The 15,788-nt window shown below is 37.6% G+C and overlaps 1 protein-coding gene across 1 annotated transcript in view; it reads right to left on the bottom strand.

Moving 5' to 3' along the window:
* The window catches only part of PFDN1 (prefoldin subunit 1), a 66,253-nt gene extending 51,601 nt beyond the window's left edge, over nucleotides 1-14,652 (bottom strand). Inside the window, exons 1-2 of the mRNA XM_004744816.3 lie at nucleotides 14,510-14,652; nucleotides 11,438-11,604 (exon numbers count right to left, since the gene is read on the bottom strand). Coding sequence (XP_004744873.1) covers nucleotides 11,438-11,604; nucleotides 14,510-14,542 — 200 coding nt within the window. The 5' untranslated portion in view covers nucleotides 14,543-14,652. The remainder of the gene's footprint in view (nucleotides 1-11,437; nucleotides 11,605-14,509) is intronic.
* Nucleotides 14,653-15,788: the final 1,136 nt, after the last annotated feature.

Here is a 15,788-nt window from a genome sequence, read left to right as displayed (position 1 = left end):
TTCATAGGTGAATTCTTCCCAACATTTAAAGAAGAATCTATTCCAAAAAACAGAAAAGGGAGGGAAACTTTCAAATTCATTCTGGGACCAGCATTACCCCCATACCAAAACTAGATAAAGAAACTATAAAAAAAGGGAATTACAGGCCACCATCTCCCATGAACATCAATCCAAAAATCCTCAATAAAATATTAGCAAATCAAATCCAATAATAATTTTTTAAAAATCAGTCACCATGATCAAGTCAGACTTATTCCCAGGATGCCAAGAGTGGCTCAATATTTGCAAATCACTGTGATACATCACATTAACAATAAAAGAAAGGATAAGAACCACATGATCATTCGATATATGTAGAAAAAGCACCTGACGAAGGATGAAACACAGTCACAGGGCACCTGGGTGGCTCAGTCATTAAGCATCTGCCTTCGGCTCCGGTCATGATTCCACGGATCCTGAGACTGAGCCCTACATCGGGCTCCCTGCTCAACAACCTGTGTCCATTAATGGATGGACAAAGAAAATGTAGTATATATACACAATACTATTCATCCTTAAATCCTTGCGTATCTCAGTTGGTTATGCATCTGACCCTTGATTTCAGCTCAGGTCATGGTTTCATGGGTCGTGAGATCCCATCAGGTGTGGAGTTTGCTTAAGATTCCTTCCCTCTCCCTCTGCCCTTCCCCCTACAAAGCATTAGTTGTGTGCATGTGCTAGCTCACTCTCTCCCTCTAAAAGAAACAAATAACAAAAGGTTGGGGACAAGTTGGAGACAACCTAAAAGAACCAATGTCAAAGTGGAACTATTTGAGCAACAAAATAACATAGTTTCAGATTATAATCCAGAAATAGAGCACCCAGACCTGCCATACCTTAGGCAAAAGAAATCTGCAGAATACAGTACGCTCAAATCTAACTCTGAGAGATGCTGCTACATCTTAGTACTATACTATGTTCCCCTCATCAACTACTATATCCCTATATACAGCCCCTTCCTTTTCTCTTCCAGGACCAGTATTTAAGCATTATGGAAGGCTATCTACTAAGCAATCTCTACCCAAAGTCCCTCCAAGAACTCCTTTATTTTCAAGGCTTCAACTCAGCTAATGGCCCGCAAAATAAAATCACTCCCATCACCTGCACTATCTCTGCATCATCTGTCATTTCTAATTTTATGTTCCACATCTCAAGCTCAACATATCCCAAATTAAACTCCTTTTACCTACCCATACCAACATTCCCTAAAAGCAGTTTCCCCATTTCAACTTCGGCTATCACCAACACTTGTCGACTCACCTAAGTCTCAAACCTGCAAATATCTATCTTCCTTGTACCTTCTATATTCCCAATATATCACTGACTCATCATTTTCTTTCATACTGATTCTTTTCCTCTCCATCCACTTCTACCACCTTAACTTATGCCCTTATCATTACACTCCTGAATTATATCAATAGCTTCCTCTGTATTCCCTGATTAAACTCTCCCTAATTCATCCTACATATATTAGCAACAGTTTTCATGTAGCTAGCCCTCCACTATTGGTCATGGTAAAAATACCTGCTGATGATTTTAGTAGACACTACTGGTTGGCTACCCAATATCCATTCCTCTTCTTTGTTGATAGAACCCAAATTTTGTTCAGAGACCCTCAACTGCCCCAAGTGACTCAGGGAAGTGAATCCCGGGGTAAATCTTGATTGGTCTTACCTAATCATGGCAGTCCCATCCCCCAAAATTTAAGCCCAAGCACGTGGTTCAGTTCTTGTCAAGAAATGTGAGAGGTGGCCTTTTGAAGATTTCTGGGAAAGATTTCTTTGCTCCTACAAATGTGACATAGAAAACATGGTACTTTCTACCTCCAGATGTTGTCACATCTGAATGAGGTATTTGGAACTCCTACAGCCAACTTAAAGATAAAGCTGGCAAGCACAAAGAGGGCAGAGGCAAAAGTAAAGAAGTAAAACTGCAGGTCAGCATTGGAAGCCTGATACACACAACACTGATAAATCTCAGAAGCATTGGGCTCAATGAAAGAAACCATGCAAAGAAGTACATTCTATAATGATTATCCACAAACACACAAACACACAAACACACATTCTATATGAAGTTCTAAAATATGCAAAACTAATCTACATTGATATAAATCAGATTATCAACTGGCTAGAGAACGTGGGGGAGGGAATAAATGACTTGGGAGAAGAAGGAATTTTTTTTTTTTTTTTTTTTTTTAAAGATTTTATTTATTTATTTGACAGACAGAGATCACAAGTAGGCAGAGAGAGAGAGAGGAGGAAGCAGGCTCCCTGCTGAGCAGAGAGCCCGATGCGGGACTCGATCCCAGGACCCTGAGATCATGACCTGAGCCGAAGGCAGCGGCTTAACCCACTGAGCCACCCAGGCGCCCCAGAAGAAGGAATTTTTGACAAAAATATTCTATTATGACTGGAGTGATAGAGTTGTCAAAATTCATCTAACTGTATTCTTTTTTTTTTTTTTTTTTAAAGACTTTATTTATTTATTTGACAGAGAGAAATCACAAGTAGGTAGAGAGGCAAGCAGAGAGAGAGAGAGGAGGAAGCAGGCTCCCTGCTGAGCAGAGAGCCCGATGCGGGACTCGATCCCAGGACCCTGAGATCATGACCTGAGTCAAAGGCAGCGGCTTAACCACTGAGCCACCCAGGCGCCCTCATCTAACTGTATTCTTAAAAATGAGTATATCTTACTATATATATTGTATTTCAATAAAGTTTACTTAAGAAAAATGGATAATTAGTACTATGGTATGCCAGATGGTTATGCATGCTATAGAGAAAAATAGACAACAAAGGAGAGTACAAGAGGCAAGAGACTGGGGGTCAAAGTAAGTGCAAAATTTTAAATAAGATGGTTACACAGGACTTTCTAATAAAGGCCTCAAGGAATAGAAAGGTGTACAGGAGACATATCAAAGAAGGCAACGCCAGATAGAGATCAGCAACTGCAGAGCCCTTCTTTTTCAGTAATAATCATCTGAAGTTTCTGACTACAGTGATCAAACATGTTTTGAAAGGATCACTCTGGGCACTCAGTTGAGAACACCTATAAAGTGGTAAGGATGAAAGTAGGGAGTCCAGATAGGAAGCTCTGCAATATGATGGTAGCTGAGATCAGGGCAGTGGTAAATAGAAATGTTCAGGTTCTGGACCAAAGTTAAAGAGTCTTTGCTAATGGACTGAGTGTCAGATTGAAAGAGGAGTCAAGGATGACTATAAGATGTGCAAGGACCGAAAGCCATCTACTGAAATGAAGAAGACTGTAGGGAGGAACTGGTTTACTCGTGAATGTGAGAATTTTATTTTGGTCAAGTTAATTTTAAGATGCTTATTAGACCATCAGATGGAGAATAATGGAGGCAGGTGGATATACAAGTTTGGAGTTCAGGGAAGGGGTCTAAGCTAAAGATAAAAATCTGGGAGTTGCCACTTAAAGAGATAAGCCTCGATGAGATCACTAAGAGACTGAGTATAGACAAGAGAAAAGAAATTTTAAAAGCTGAGCCTAAGTGCAATCTAAAATTTGGAAATGGGGTGGGGGGGCGGTGCGCCTGAGTGGCTCAGTCATTAAGTCTGTCTTCAGCTCAGGTCATTATCCCAGGGTCCTGGGATGGAGCCAAGCATCAAGTCCAGCATGAGGCTCCCTGTTCAGCAGGAAGCCTTCTTCTCCCTCTTCCACTCCCCCTGCTTCTGTTCCTGCTCTCACTGTCTCTCTCTCTCTCTCTGTCAAAATAAATAAATAAAATCTTTTTTAAAAAATTTGGAAATGGGAAAGAAAAAGAAACAGTAAAGGAGAATGAGAAGGAATGGCCGGTAAAATAAAAGGAAAACCAAGAGGTGATATCCTAGAAGCCAAAGGAAGAAAAGGCTTCAACAAGAGAAGCAAGACCATCGGGAATAAATGCTACTGATAGGTCAAATTAAATGAGGACTGAGAATTCACTGGAATTATTAGAGAACCAATGTCCCTTCAGGAACCCAGGTCCATGTAAATATCTCTTCTTCTAGATGAGTAACTCACACACTGCTAGGTTCAATTTGTACTAATTAGAAATCACTGTGTATTTTTAAATCAAACTATCATTCCTAAAATGGAAGCAGTAGTATGTTTATCTATTTTAAACATGACGTTTATTTTTGGTCACTATTTGGTATTCTAAGTATTCTGGTAAATAATCACTTCTGCTGTTTACCACTTTTATTCTAGCCTCATCAAACCCCAAACATATCCACATATAATCATCAAGATTTGCTACAACTTTTTCCAAGATGTAATCTTTATTTTACTAGAAGGTTAAAATGTAACACCGAAATATAACCATTGGATATTAAAAATTACTATCCAGTGAGTACTGAAGGACATAAACAGAACAGAAGACTCCTGGTACAAAAGCAGAAAGTCAGAGGAATATAAATATATTTTGCCACAAATGCAAGACTCCGTCAAACACACAAACAGGATGTATACTGTGATTCAAATCTCTTTTACCTTGAGCCAAACAATGTAAAAGGCTCAGTTTAGGGCAGTCATGCTCTTATTTAAAGATACAGTTTTAATACCGGACTCTTGCTGCTGTGCAAATTTTGATATGAGAACATTTTATGTCCTCTTCAAAACCAGGGGAACAGTGTCTTCCAAATAATCTGGTCCATTTCAAGGTAGCTGAACTTCCTCAAAACAAGAGATAGTAATTAGAGTTCCTGGCCAGTACAATAAGTGAACATTCCCTCAGACATGTCTATTCGAACTTAAATGCTAAAAATAAATTGAGCATACATTCTTCACAAAACCACATGCACTAATGGTGCATGCAACAAACTGCAATCCTAATCATTCCTTCTGGGCAAAGGGTATTTGTAGCTCACAGCAATTCTTGATACAAGGAATTAGAAAGAATACTAAGAAGTTACTATCAAGTGTGTGTTCACACACACGGACTGACTTTCATCTTCTAGGTCAATATTTTTTCTGAGCTCTTTTTGGATGTTTCAGTAAGCAGATTATGTTCCTTGACACACCATTTCAGTCCTCTCTCAAAAAGATTAGATAGCAAGTTGTTCCTAAATTTGCCATTATGAGGTAAGTGGCAGCTAAAATCAGAAAATTCTTGGTACAGCTTAAAACTGATCGATTGTTTTTCATTTCAGAGAAATTCAGCTGAAGTCAGTTGCAGCAAACAATTCCCCAAGGACAGAGTAAAGTTCAAGGTTAATGCTACCTTAATTTTTATTTACATAGGAACAAGGTAATGGTACTTTTCATCCTTCCCTCAGTTTACTAAATCAATCCTTATCACCAACTGGAATGGACTGTAGTATTCTCTTGTGTTGCTGAGTAATTGCTACTTTCAAGCAACAAAAGCAGGTCTTGTTTAATCCTTTGCCAGTTTAAAAAAAAAAAAAAAAGTCAGTCCTTTTGATGTCAGGAAATGCAAAAGCCAAGTCCTCCAAGTAACCAAATGAATCAATTACATTTACATTTTTAAATCATGTTCCAGACTAAAATAAGTAACCCTACAAGGACACATTAAATAAAAATTTTATTTTAGCATGCTTGTACATCCCAAGTAAGTATAACAGACTTCTTTTCCTTTTTTACAATAAACTCCTAATTAGCACAACAATTTTTGAAACTAATTTCCTGTGTTTCAGTGAGACAGCCTGGATTCTGGAGGACATGGGAGGGGAAGAAGGGAAAGAATTATTAAAAATACTCCTCTAAAAAAAAAAACAAAAACAACATTGCTATGTAATTCCTACGCAAATGTTTATTAACTTCCCCTGGCACAAAAACAGTGATGTCATTCTACATAGCCATACAGCAGTTATAATCAACACTTGAGTTTTTAAATCACTGACAACTTAAGGAAATTAAGAATATTACTCAAAAATCGCCTCTCCCTAGAGTACCACATCTGTGAAAGAGAAGAGTGTGCCCATCTGGGGTCATATACATACTCAGCATCAACAAGACTGAAGTCATTTTTCCCTGTACAAGAGCAAAGTTGTTTTTTTTTTTCCCTTAAAGAACTCTGAGCAATGTAAGTCAGGACTTTAAATGGCTCTGTATAAAAACACAAAAAGGGTGGGTCATATTCTATTAGTAAAAGCAGTTCAACATTGAGAACTCCTCCTCCTTTAAAATGAAATCTAAAAAAACAAAATAATTTTCAAAGGTAATTAGAACTCTTTATAGTTATCTTTGCTTCATTTTTTTCTAAAATACAGATTACTACCTTTAAAGAGTATACAAAGAGCTGATAAATTTGTATCTGCAGTGTGCTCTCACAACAAAAGTAATGTGCACTTTTTTCTTACAGCAAGCACTAAATAAAATATCCAAACTCAATTCCAGTAAGAACAACACCTAACAATTTTTACTATAACATCAACAATATTTACTGCACCAAGATTTGTGGTTTATTTCCTAATCTAGTACAACTATTTTGTCAGCTTTAAAATTACCCCAAATTGACTGGAATACCAACTCTACAGCTACACGAAATCATAAAATTGTTGCAAAATTTGAGGTGCCATGATTATGTCCCTTTCTATTAATATTTAACATAATGAAACACAGAAAAAGCAAATATTTCAACTTGGCTTCAGATTACAGGTCAACATCCAAACTAACAATTAAAATCACAACAAAAGCAACACAATATTCTAAACAAAGGGCATTTCAAACAAGCTGTCATGGAGACTTCAGATTACCACATCCTAAATAGTTGAAAAGTTGTTCAACTGTTTAGATTTTTGTTGCTGATGCTAATTTGTTACCTATCAGGAATATATCTACTATTTTTACTTTCTACCTGTGCCACATTTATCTTAGGTTTTACATTTCTGGATCTTTCAACCATTGGAGATCAACCATCAGATTACTTCAACAAGTAGAAATAGCAACACCGCTCCCAAACAGCAATTTCTGCATTGCTAGACACTTATCTAGTTGGTAGATTTATACCATTGTTCATTCTTAGTTCCTTAAATGTAAAAAATACCCACAGAATGGTGGCATACCCCTAAATTGGTTTAAATATGGTACAAAGTTATTTTTAGTTAGGTTCAAGTTTTAAAAAGGCACTAATCATTCTTCTCAAAGGCTAATCTACTCAAGTTCCTCCCATATTAAAAAAATTAAAAGCTTAATTTGTCCCTTTTGGAAAAAAGTTTATGTAATGCTCTAGTAAAAGGACATTAAAATTACAGAATAATAAACCTGACATCAGGGTCAGGATCATACCTACTGTTAATAAAATTAAGTCTGACATTTATTCTAATTATGGTCCTTTCAAATACCAGCATGGTTAAATGTCCTTTACATGCACTTTCAAATAAAATTCTTATTTTTAAAAAACACTCTTATTTTCTAGTGTGCAAAGTAAAAAGGAAGAAAACCCCATAAACCATTATAAACTGGTTCTTATTCAGGAAAAAAAAAAAAGAAGATATAAGAAACACTCATGTAGTATTTGAGGACTATGTCTAGTCCCTCCTTGCATGCTAGAAAGATGCAAAGACAAACACTTGCAACTATTCAGACAGATCATTCCACAGTTGTAACTTTCATCATAGTTCTCAAAGCAGTATGGTGAGGTCAGCTCACAAACAGCTTAAGTAGCCAAACTAGAAATTGGTGGTAGTAGTATCAGGCTACATAACAGCCTCTCCAAAGAATATGAAGTAAGAGAACTAAAATGTGCTGGAAACACGCCAAGTGACTTGATGGACTATAGCTTTGAGCAATGAATACGCAGAGCTTATAGTATGTAGCAATTCAGGCCTTGTTTAAAATGAAAATTAGCCATATATACGAGGTATTTAACACTACCAAATTTCTCCATACTTGTGATTTGAAAGACATCTAGGCTGGCAAGATTTGATAAACTAAATACATACTCTGTAAAAAAAAATCTGACTTCTATCCTATATGAAAATGAGAAAGGTAAAAGAAATACTATTATATTCATATTATTCTGCATAGAATAGCCTTTATTCTTTAAGGATTATACTGCCCTCTGCATAATTCTAAAGGCTTAGGTTCTTCTATTCTGAATGAACATCTCTGCAAGTGGCTGGCATTTAGAATTAGTCAACTTTCTCAGTAGATTTAATAAAGAATTAATCCTGTACAATCAAAGAACATAATTTTGATCAAAAACAACTCCTCTGACCTTAATCAAAATACATTACTTTTACAATTTCACCTCTGCTGGAATATTTTAAAACAGAAGAAAGTCTAATTCTTAATTGTCCAACTTTCCAAACATGTTTTCTTTCTGAAGAAATAAAAGAAAATGCAGTTATTTTAGGCAAGAGAAAGAATCCTATTCATTTCAAATCAAGACACATTTAACACCTATTTTGTGCCAGACATTATGGTGAGAACTGAGGAAACAAACATTAAATCTGTATATGGTCTCACAGAGCTGATGATCTAGTTGAGGAAAATGACCCACTTAGAAATCAATCATCTCTCTCTCTCTCTGCTGTACTAGTCACAGGAACAAAAGCTCTTGTATCACCCAGAAAAGTGTGAATAAGTCCGCCATGGAGGACAGAAAAAATCTTCAGAGAAGCTGAGCTATGTCTCGAAGCATAAGAATTTCACAAAAGAAAAGGAATACTTCAGGCCAAGGACAGAACGAGCAAAAGAAAGAAAGCACAAAAACGTGTGTGACAAAGCCCTGTGACAAAAGCAGGGACAACCATTTCTGGAACGTGTGCTACTTACTACTCTTCTACCTTCACCCATGACAGCCATTACTAATCAACTAAAACATGTTTAAAGCCCACATGAAACTCAAACTCCTTCTCAACAGATAACCCAAAATCAACGCAAGAAGTTAAGTCCATGACATGAAATTATGTGCTATTCTGAGCATGGGAACAGAAGGTAGGGGGATACAATAAGGAGAGATTATGAATGAACATGAATGCTAGGATAATAAGTACAGATTTTATCCTATGGACAACCGATCAAAGAATTTTATGAAAAATACAGATGTGATCAATTCTGGCAGAAGTATGAAGACTGTATCTGGACAGACAGAATAAAGACAGAAAGAACAATTAAGATACTATTGCAATAATCCAGGCAAGATATGATGAGGCCTGAATTTCAGTGATGGCACAAATCTACTGTAGATTCTGAAACAAAAACGGAGTGTTTGGGCTTTTATAATTCATGGTTTTAAAACAAACGCTTGAGGGGTGCCTGAGTGGCTCAGTGGTTAAACCCTCTGCCTTAGGCTCAGTTCATGATCTCAGGGTCCTGAGATGGACCCACATCGGGCTCTCTGCTTGGCAGGGAGCCTACTCCTTCCCCCTTCTCCGCCTGCCTTTCTGCCTACTTGTGATCTTTGTCTGTCAAATAAATAAATAAAATCCTTAACCAAAAAAAAAAAAATGCTTGAGAAAAATTAGTATTCTAATTAGAATTCTCAAATAATACTCAAAAAGGAAGGGACAAATTAAAATTAAGATAAAGACTAGAACTAAAGTAGTGAATCACAATGATACTCAAGATTACTCAAGACTATAAATTCAGAAATAGTTATTTCAGGTTTAGCACCAAGAAGAACATCCATCTTCATGACCAGACTAATACTTAGACTAATACTCAGCAAGTCTTTTCTTCCGGAGGGCACTAATACTCTAGCCAAACAACAAACACTATTCACCTTAAATGCCCCTTAAATGCAGGGTCTAATTTGCACCCCAGTGGGATGCAAAAAGCATAAAAGTCAAATTGAAAGCCAAAGTTTGAAACTATGTAGGTTCTACTTTATCCAAACATTTAAAACTATGTATTTCTTTTACATGAAATAAATCTTCCAGAAATACTACTTCTGCTGTTGTACTGTTAAGGAATCATATCCTAGCCTTTTAATTCTAGACTTCTTCGCATGGAATACAACCTATTTGTAGCACTTAGGGCGGTATGCAAAAAAAACCAACTACTCTAGCACTTCTGCACAATGTTTAGTAAATTATTTTGATTAAAACTAACAACTTCATTATAGCTCAAAAGGCCAAAGACAGTCAAAAAAGTTTTTCTATTTTTGGAAAAAGAGATTCTTTAACTGTTGCAAAGGCTAATGTTGTGACATGAAATCCAGGTGCAACATGTTAACAAACATGCTGGAAAAGCAAGCATAACTGTTTTAACACCTAAGGGTATTCACATTAAGGATAAAATTACCCTGTAGTGAATGCCAACAATGCACCTCATACTACATAGATAGTCAAGGGTTCTACTTTGTTACCATTCCAGCTCTTTCATGTCCCAGTAAGCAAACCCTCAAAGTGGGACTCTCTTCTCTAAAAATAAGCTAAAATGAAAAATATGAACTACAAAGATAAAATTTATTTGTGATATATTGTTTATCCTGAGAAAACAAATCACATTAAGTTTATCATAATCTATCTCTTTTCCAAAAAGAAATGGAGTAGCTAGTCATGAGCAGGGCCCACTTCTCATGATGTCATTCCAAAGCCATTACTAAATGTTACACATGTTATGCTTCCTTCAAATCAATCACAAAACAAGTCATCCTAAGACTGAGGTCAAATTCCATTCAACTAAAAGATCTCCAAACTTGAAGTAACGGTCCACTTACTAAATAATATTCAAATACCAAATTCCAGAAAAACCCTCTTGTACCTCCCCCACTTAAAACAAACAAACAAACAACAACAAAAAAAAATCAGTCTTCCCCTTTTAGCTCATTGTAATGGAATGTGACCTGTAGTTAGGGGCTTTTCCATTCCTTATTTGCTGCTTAGAAAAGGCAAAGCAGATTTACTCTCCCTCACAAGGGTATTATATTTCTTAAAAGAAAAAAAAATTGCAGTGTGGGTGGTTAATGATAATAACAACTAGAACAAGCAAAAGGTAAATTGGTTTACTTGATTTCTCATGTATGACAGGATGAGGTTTTGTTTTTATTAGGATGAGTTTATTTAAATAATAAATGAACCTATTTTTATTTTACAACAATAGTCAAGCATGTAAAAGATGAAGGATTTGTATGACTCCTAATAAACCAGATAGGATAGGGGAAGTTAAAACTACAACTACTTAAATAAATCTGCACACACAAAATTACTATAAACATCTTTTCAATGACAAATCATATTTTTGTCATTAAAGTTACACACTTAAGTACCTACCTGATCATAGAGAGAAGAACAGGAAAATATTTAAGAAACATATTTCAAAGTCTAAAATTAAACACATGTACCTGGGGTTCAGCTAGCATTTTTTAAAAGGAGGTATTGACTAGATGATCCTTACAACTATTATGATACTTTAAACCAAGTTTTGAAATGAACAAATTCTAGACAAAAACCCTCCCACAATAAGTCCCTTAAGGATATATTTTACTTACATTCTTCCTACACCTTCATACATGTTAGTCTCATCTACCAAAGTCATAATCTCTGTATCTGTAAGATGTGCATGCTTTTTCGTTCTGTTTAGCTGTTCAATCTGTATGTCTGCAAGCTTCACCTTCTGTTGAGTGTCAATTACTTTGGCTTGAAGTTCTGTGAAGGCCTAATAAAAACAAGTGATTGATTGATTTAGTGGGTGAAACATGTACAGGAAACACAAGTCAAATCCAAACACATGAAAATAAAGCATGCTAACCAGAGACAAAGCTGTTTTACCGACACAAACATCACTAAAAGTCAATATAATTGTAAACAATCAAGACACCATACTAAATAATGAACTTAACCTGTTCTCAAAAGATGCAGTCTACTTGAAGCAGAACAAAAGCATATTAAATATATGAAAAAGCAGGTACCCAAGGAGTAATAAAAAACAATAAATGGAAGAGTCAGAGTATGAAACCCAGAGATTCAAAACAAGAACCACAAATGTAAGACTCACTTCATTTGTGTTACATGACTAGGTTTCAAAACACTTTCCCACATTTGTTTGAAATACAAGGGAATACTAATATGAGAACATTAAGGAATATAATAATATCTCATTTACTCTTCTCAATAGTCCTATGAGTTAGGGATGGCAGTTTCAACATCACTCTTTACAAGTTAAAGTAACTAAATTTGTTAAAGAGATAAAAGTGGCTTGCACAGGGTTGAACAACTATTAGATGGAAAGGCAGGTACTTCTATCCATTTTTTCCGCCCCCCTAGTTCAGGATGTTTCTATTCTACTGCCTACAGTAAATTCAGACTACAAATATTTTTTGAGAAAAAGATAAACAAACAAACAAAATTCAAAGCATTGGGAGAACTGTATCATGATCTTCATATCCACATACCAAGCCAAATTTGACCCTTAAGTGCCCTCACGTGCACTTAACTCAAAGATAAACAGTTTTTGGATACTCTCGTTTAAGTGCCTGGAATGACTTTCAGATGCTGTCAAATTTATGCCTTAATAATATTTGTGACAGCAATACATAGCAAAGGCTACTAAACATTTTTCTGACTTTGTTCTCCCCTACTAGTAGGTTTCCGAAACTGATTTGGGAAAGCAGGTGCCTGAAATTTCCTATTAGTCTCCAACAACAACAAGAACAACAAAAGATCTTATAAAGATATTAGAAGATAAAACCTTTAAACAAGAAGTTTCTTTTTTAATTTAATTAGCTGTCAAAACTACCCAATTTAAGTTTCTAATCATTTTCTTAGTTTGCATTCATTGTCCAGGGGTTTCTTTTTTTCTTTTTTTTTTTTTTTTAAAGATTTTTATTTATTTATTTGACAGACAGAGATCACAAGTAGGCAGAGAGGCCGGTAGAAAGAGAGAGAGGAGGAAGCAGGCTCTCCGCGGAGCGGACAGCCCGATGCGGGGCTCGATCCCAGGACTGTCCAGGGGTTTCTTTTTTTTTTTTTTTTTTTTTTTTAAAGATTTTATTTATTTATTTGTCAGAGAGAGAGTGAGCGAGAGCGAGCACAGGCAGACAGAGTGGAAGGCAGAGTCAGAGGGAGAAGCAGGCTCCCTGCGGAGCAAGGATCCCGATGCGGGACTCGATCCCAGGACACTGGGATCATGACCTGAGCCGAAGGCAGCTGCTTAACCAACTGAGCCACCCAGGCGTCCCTGTCCAGGGGTTTCTTAATAACAAATTCAAATACTGGGAGGTAAGACCATTCACAGCTGTATTTTATTGTTAGCTCTTTCACTAAACCCTGACTTACATCACAACTCTTAACAGAAAAAAAAAAAAGGTAAATTTTTAGAATTGGTTAAGAATTCTTTTTTTTTTTTTAATTTTATTCATTTATTTGACAGAGAGAGAGACCACAAGGAGGCAGAGAGGCAGGCAGAGAGAGAGGGAGAAGCAGGCTCCCGGCGGAGCAGAGTCCCATGCGGGGCTCCATCCCAGGACCCTGAGACCATGACCCGAGCTAAAGGCAGCGGTTTAACCCACTGAGCCACCCAGGCACCCCTAGAATTGGCTAAGAATTCTTAAAATAAATTGTTTTGCATGTAAAATTACCTGACTTGTACACACTTTGCTAAGGAAGCTGGTATAGTGCTCAAGCTGAGATATTGCAGCATTAGAAAACATCACCTTAAAGACTAAATTTACAAGTTTCAAAAGAAGACAAAGAGCAAGTTACACATAAATATATCCTCAGGGCAATAACAAATAGCTTCATTTATTAGGAGCAACAACTCGCTCAGCTATCCTATTTCATAAGCAAAGCTTGACCAGAAATATTAAGGCATAAAATTTGCTCTTCTGAAGAACCTAAACTAATAATCAAAAGGTGCGGAGAAAGTAGAGAATAGTGGCCCTTAGATGGCGAATACGTTTTTGACTGACAGCACATTTGTAAGCAACTGTTTGAAGAGAGAAGCCCAATTCCTCCTGATACCGATTTTATTTGGAAAATTTTACGGACCTGTTTGGGGTTTTTTTTGACAATCCTTCAAGAAAAGGAGAAGGGGGTGGGGGGCCTAGGGCTGGGAGTTAAAGCCCTGATACTAACACTGCTATGAAACTATCTTTGAACTTCATGTAGATACTGCGACCTTTCAAAGAACGGAATCGAGAAAGTGGTGTAAAAACAGAGTGGACTTGGGAATTTTTAAAGCAAATGAGGATTTAGAATTACAGACGCCTCAGCTCAGGCAAGCGGTCCGCAGGGGCTCGAATATGAAACGCATACTTCAGGTCTATGAAACTGAAGCTTCTACACAACGAAACGGCTCTGGAGCTCGGAACGAGAAGACAGAGCAGCTATTGCCCCGCCAGACTTAACCACACCAGCCCAACCGGCTCTTACCCAGAAAGAGTTGCTCGCCCCCCACGCCAACCTAAGGAGACCTGGTCCCGCCTCAGGACTCTGGGAAATCACTCCCCAGTTCCCTGGGGCCTCTTGCCTTCCTCAGGACCCCAGTCTCATTCGATATTCTTATCCACAATCCCCTTAGCTTCCCAAAGAGAAGCCTGTGGCGGCTCAGGACCCTCTTTTACCTTTTTTAACTCCAGATCCACGGGAGCCGCCATCTTGGTTCACTCGGTGCGCCTGCGCAGTAGGATAAAACCAGAAAGAGGTGGAGGAGGGGCGCGCCTTGGCGGTTCGACTTCCCCCTTCCTTCTGCGCCTGCGCACGAGTCGAGCTAGCTGGGCTTCTGGAAGTATTACAGATACAGATTACGTCTTCCTCACGTGATCTATCAGGCTTGGCAAGCAGATTCTCAAAGAGGTTTTAAGCGCTTTGACAAATAGCTTTGTTAGTGCCGGGTGAATAGAGTTGAATGTGCATGGGGCCCAAACCTCTTCAGGTGGTCATTACTTCAGCTGGTCCCTGTGCTCTCGGGGAAGTAGAAGAATCAGCCTCAGCTTCAGGCTTGCCAGTATGGAGAAGTCCAGCAGTTTTGGTACAAGTGTTCTTCCGAAGAATTTATTTCTACCGAAATCTCTTGGAAGACCTTCTAGACACAGTGGTTCTCAAGAGGCTAAATTTACTAAAGCGAAGCAGAATCTCTGGGGTGCCTGGATGGCACAGTTGCTTAAAAGGTCCTGACTCTTGGTTTCTGCTTGGGTGATCTCAGGGGTCTTGGGATTGAGCCCTGCCTTGAGTTCCCGACTCATCAAGGAGTCTGCTTTGGACTCTGCCTCTGTCCCGCTCCCGCCTCATGCTTTCTCTCTCAAATAATACTTTGAAGAAATAATAATAATATAGAATTTCTTGTCCTCATCCCAGACTTAAGTACTGAGAAATCTCTGAAATTGGGGCTCAAAAGTTTGTGTCTTCCCAAACTCCCTTTATGACATGATACAAGTCCATCTGCAGACCACATTTTCAGAATCTGCCATAAAAGACCTGGCATTTAAACCAGAAGATGAATGGTAATTAGACTTAAAGAAAGGGAAGAAATGGATGTTTTACCTACTCTAAAAACTTGGGAGAGAGTAGAAAGGGCAGGGAATTTGGAGCTAACTAGATCCGGATTCAAAGTTCGCTCTTGTTTGTCCGGTTCTACTTCAGTAGCTATATGACAATAGAGTTTGCATTCTCATTTAATTTGAGAGTAACAATATTGACCTCACAGGGTTATTTTAGGGAATAAGTAAACCAGGAAAAGCCCCAAAGAGAGCATCATGATCACAGTAGGTACTCAATAGTTGCAGTTAAGGTGATGTGCTTAGCATTATTATGTCTTTCAAGGTCTAGGAAGCAGGTTACCTTTCCCATTATCTTTTTTGTCTCTTGTATCATTCATCACACATACCAAAAATAATCTTTCCT

The sequence above is a fragment of the Mustela putorius genome, unplaced genomic scaffold (genome assembly GCF_011764305.1).
Source record: "Mustela putorius furo isolate JIRA1106 unplaced genomic scaffold, ASM1176430v1.1 tig00000145_pilon_pilon_pilon, whole genome shotgun sequence".
Classification (NCBI taxonomy): domain Eukaryota; kingdom Metazoa; phylum Chordata; class Mammalia; order Carnivora; family Mustelidae; genus Mustela; species Mustela putorius.
Note: the sequence above shows the minus strand (reverse complement) of the source record. Positions and strands in the feature narration are given on the sequence as shown.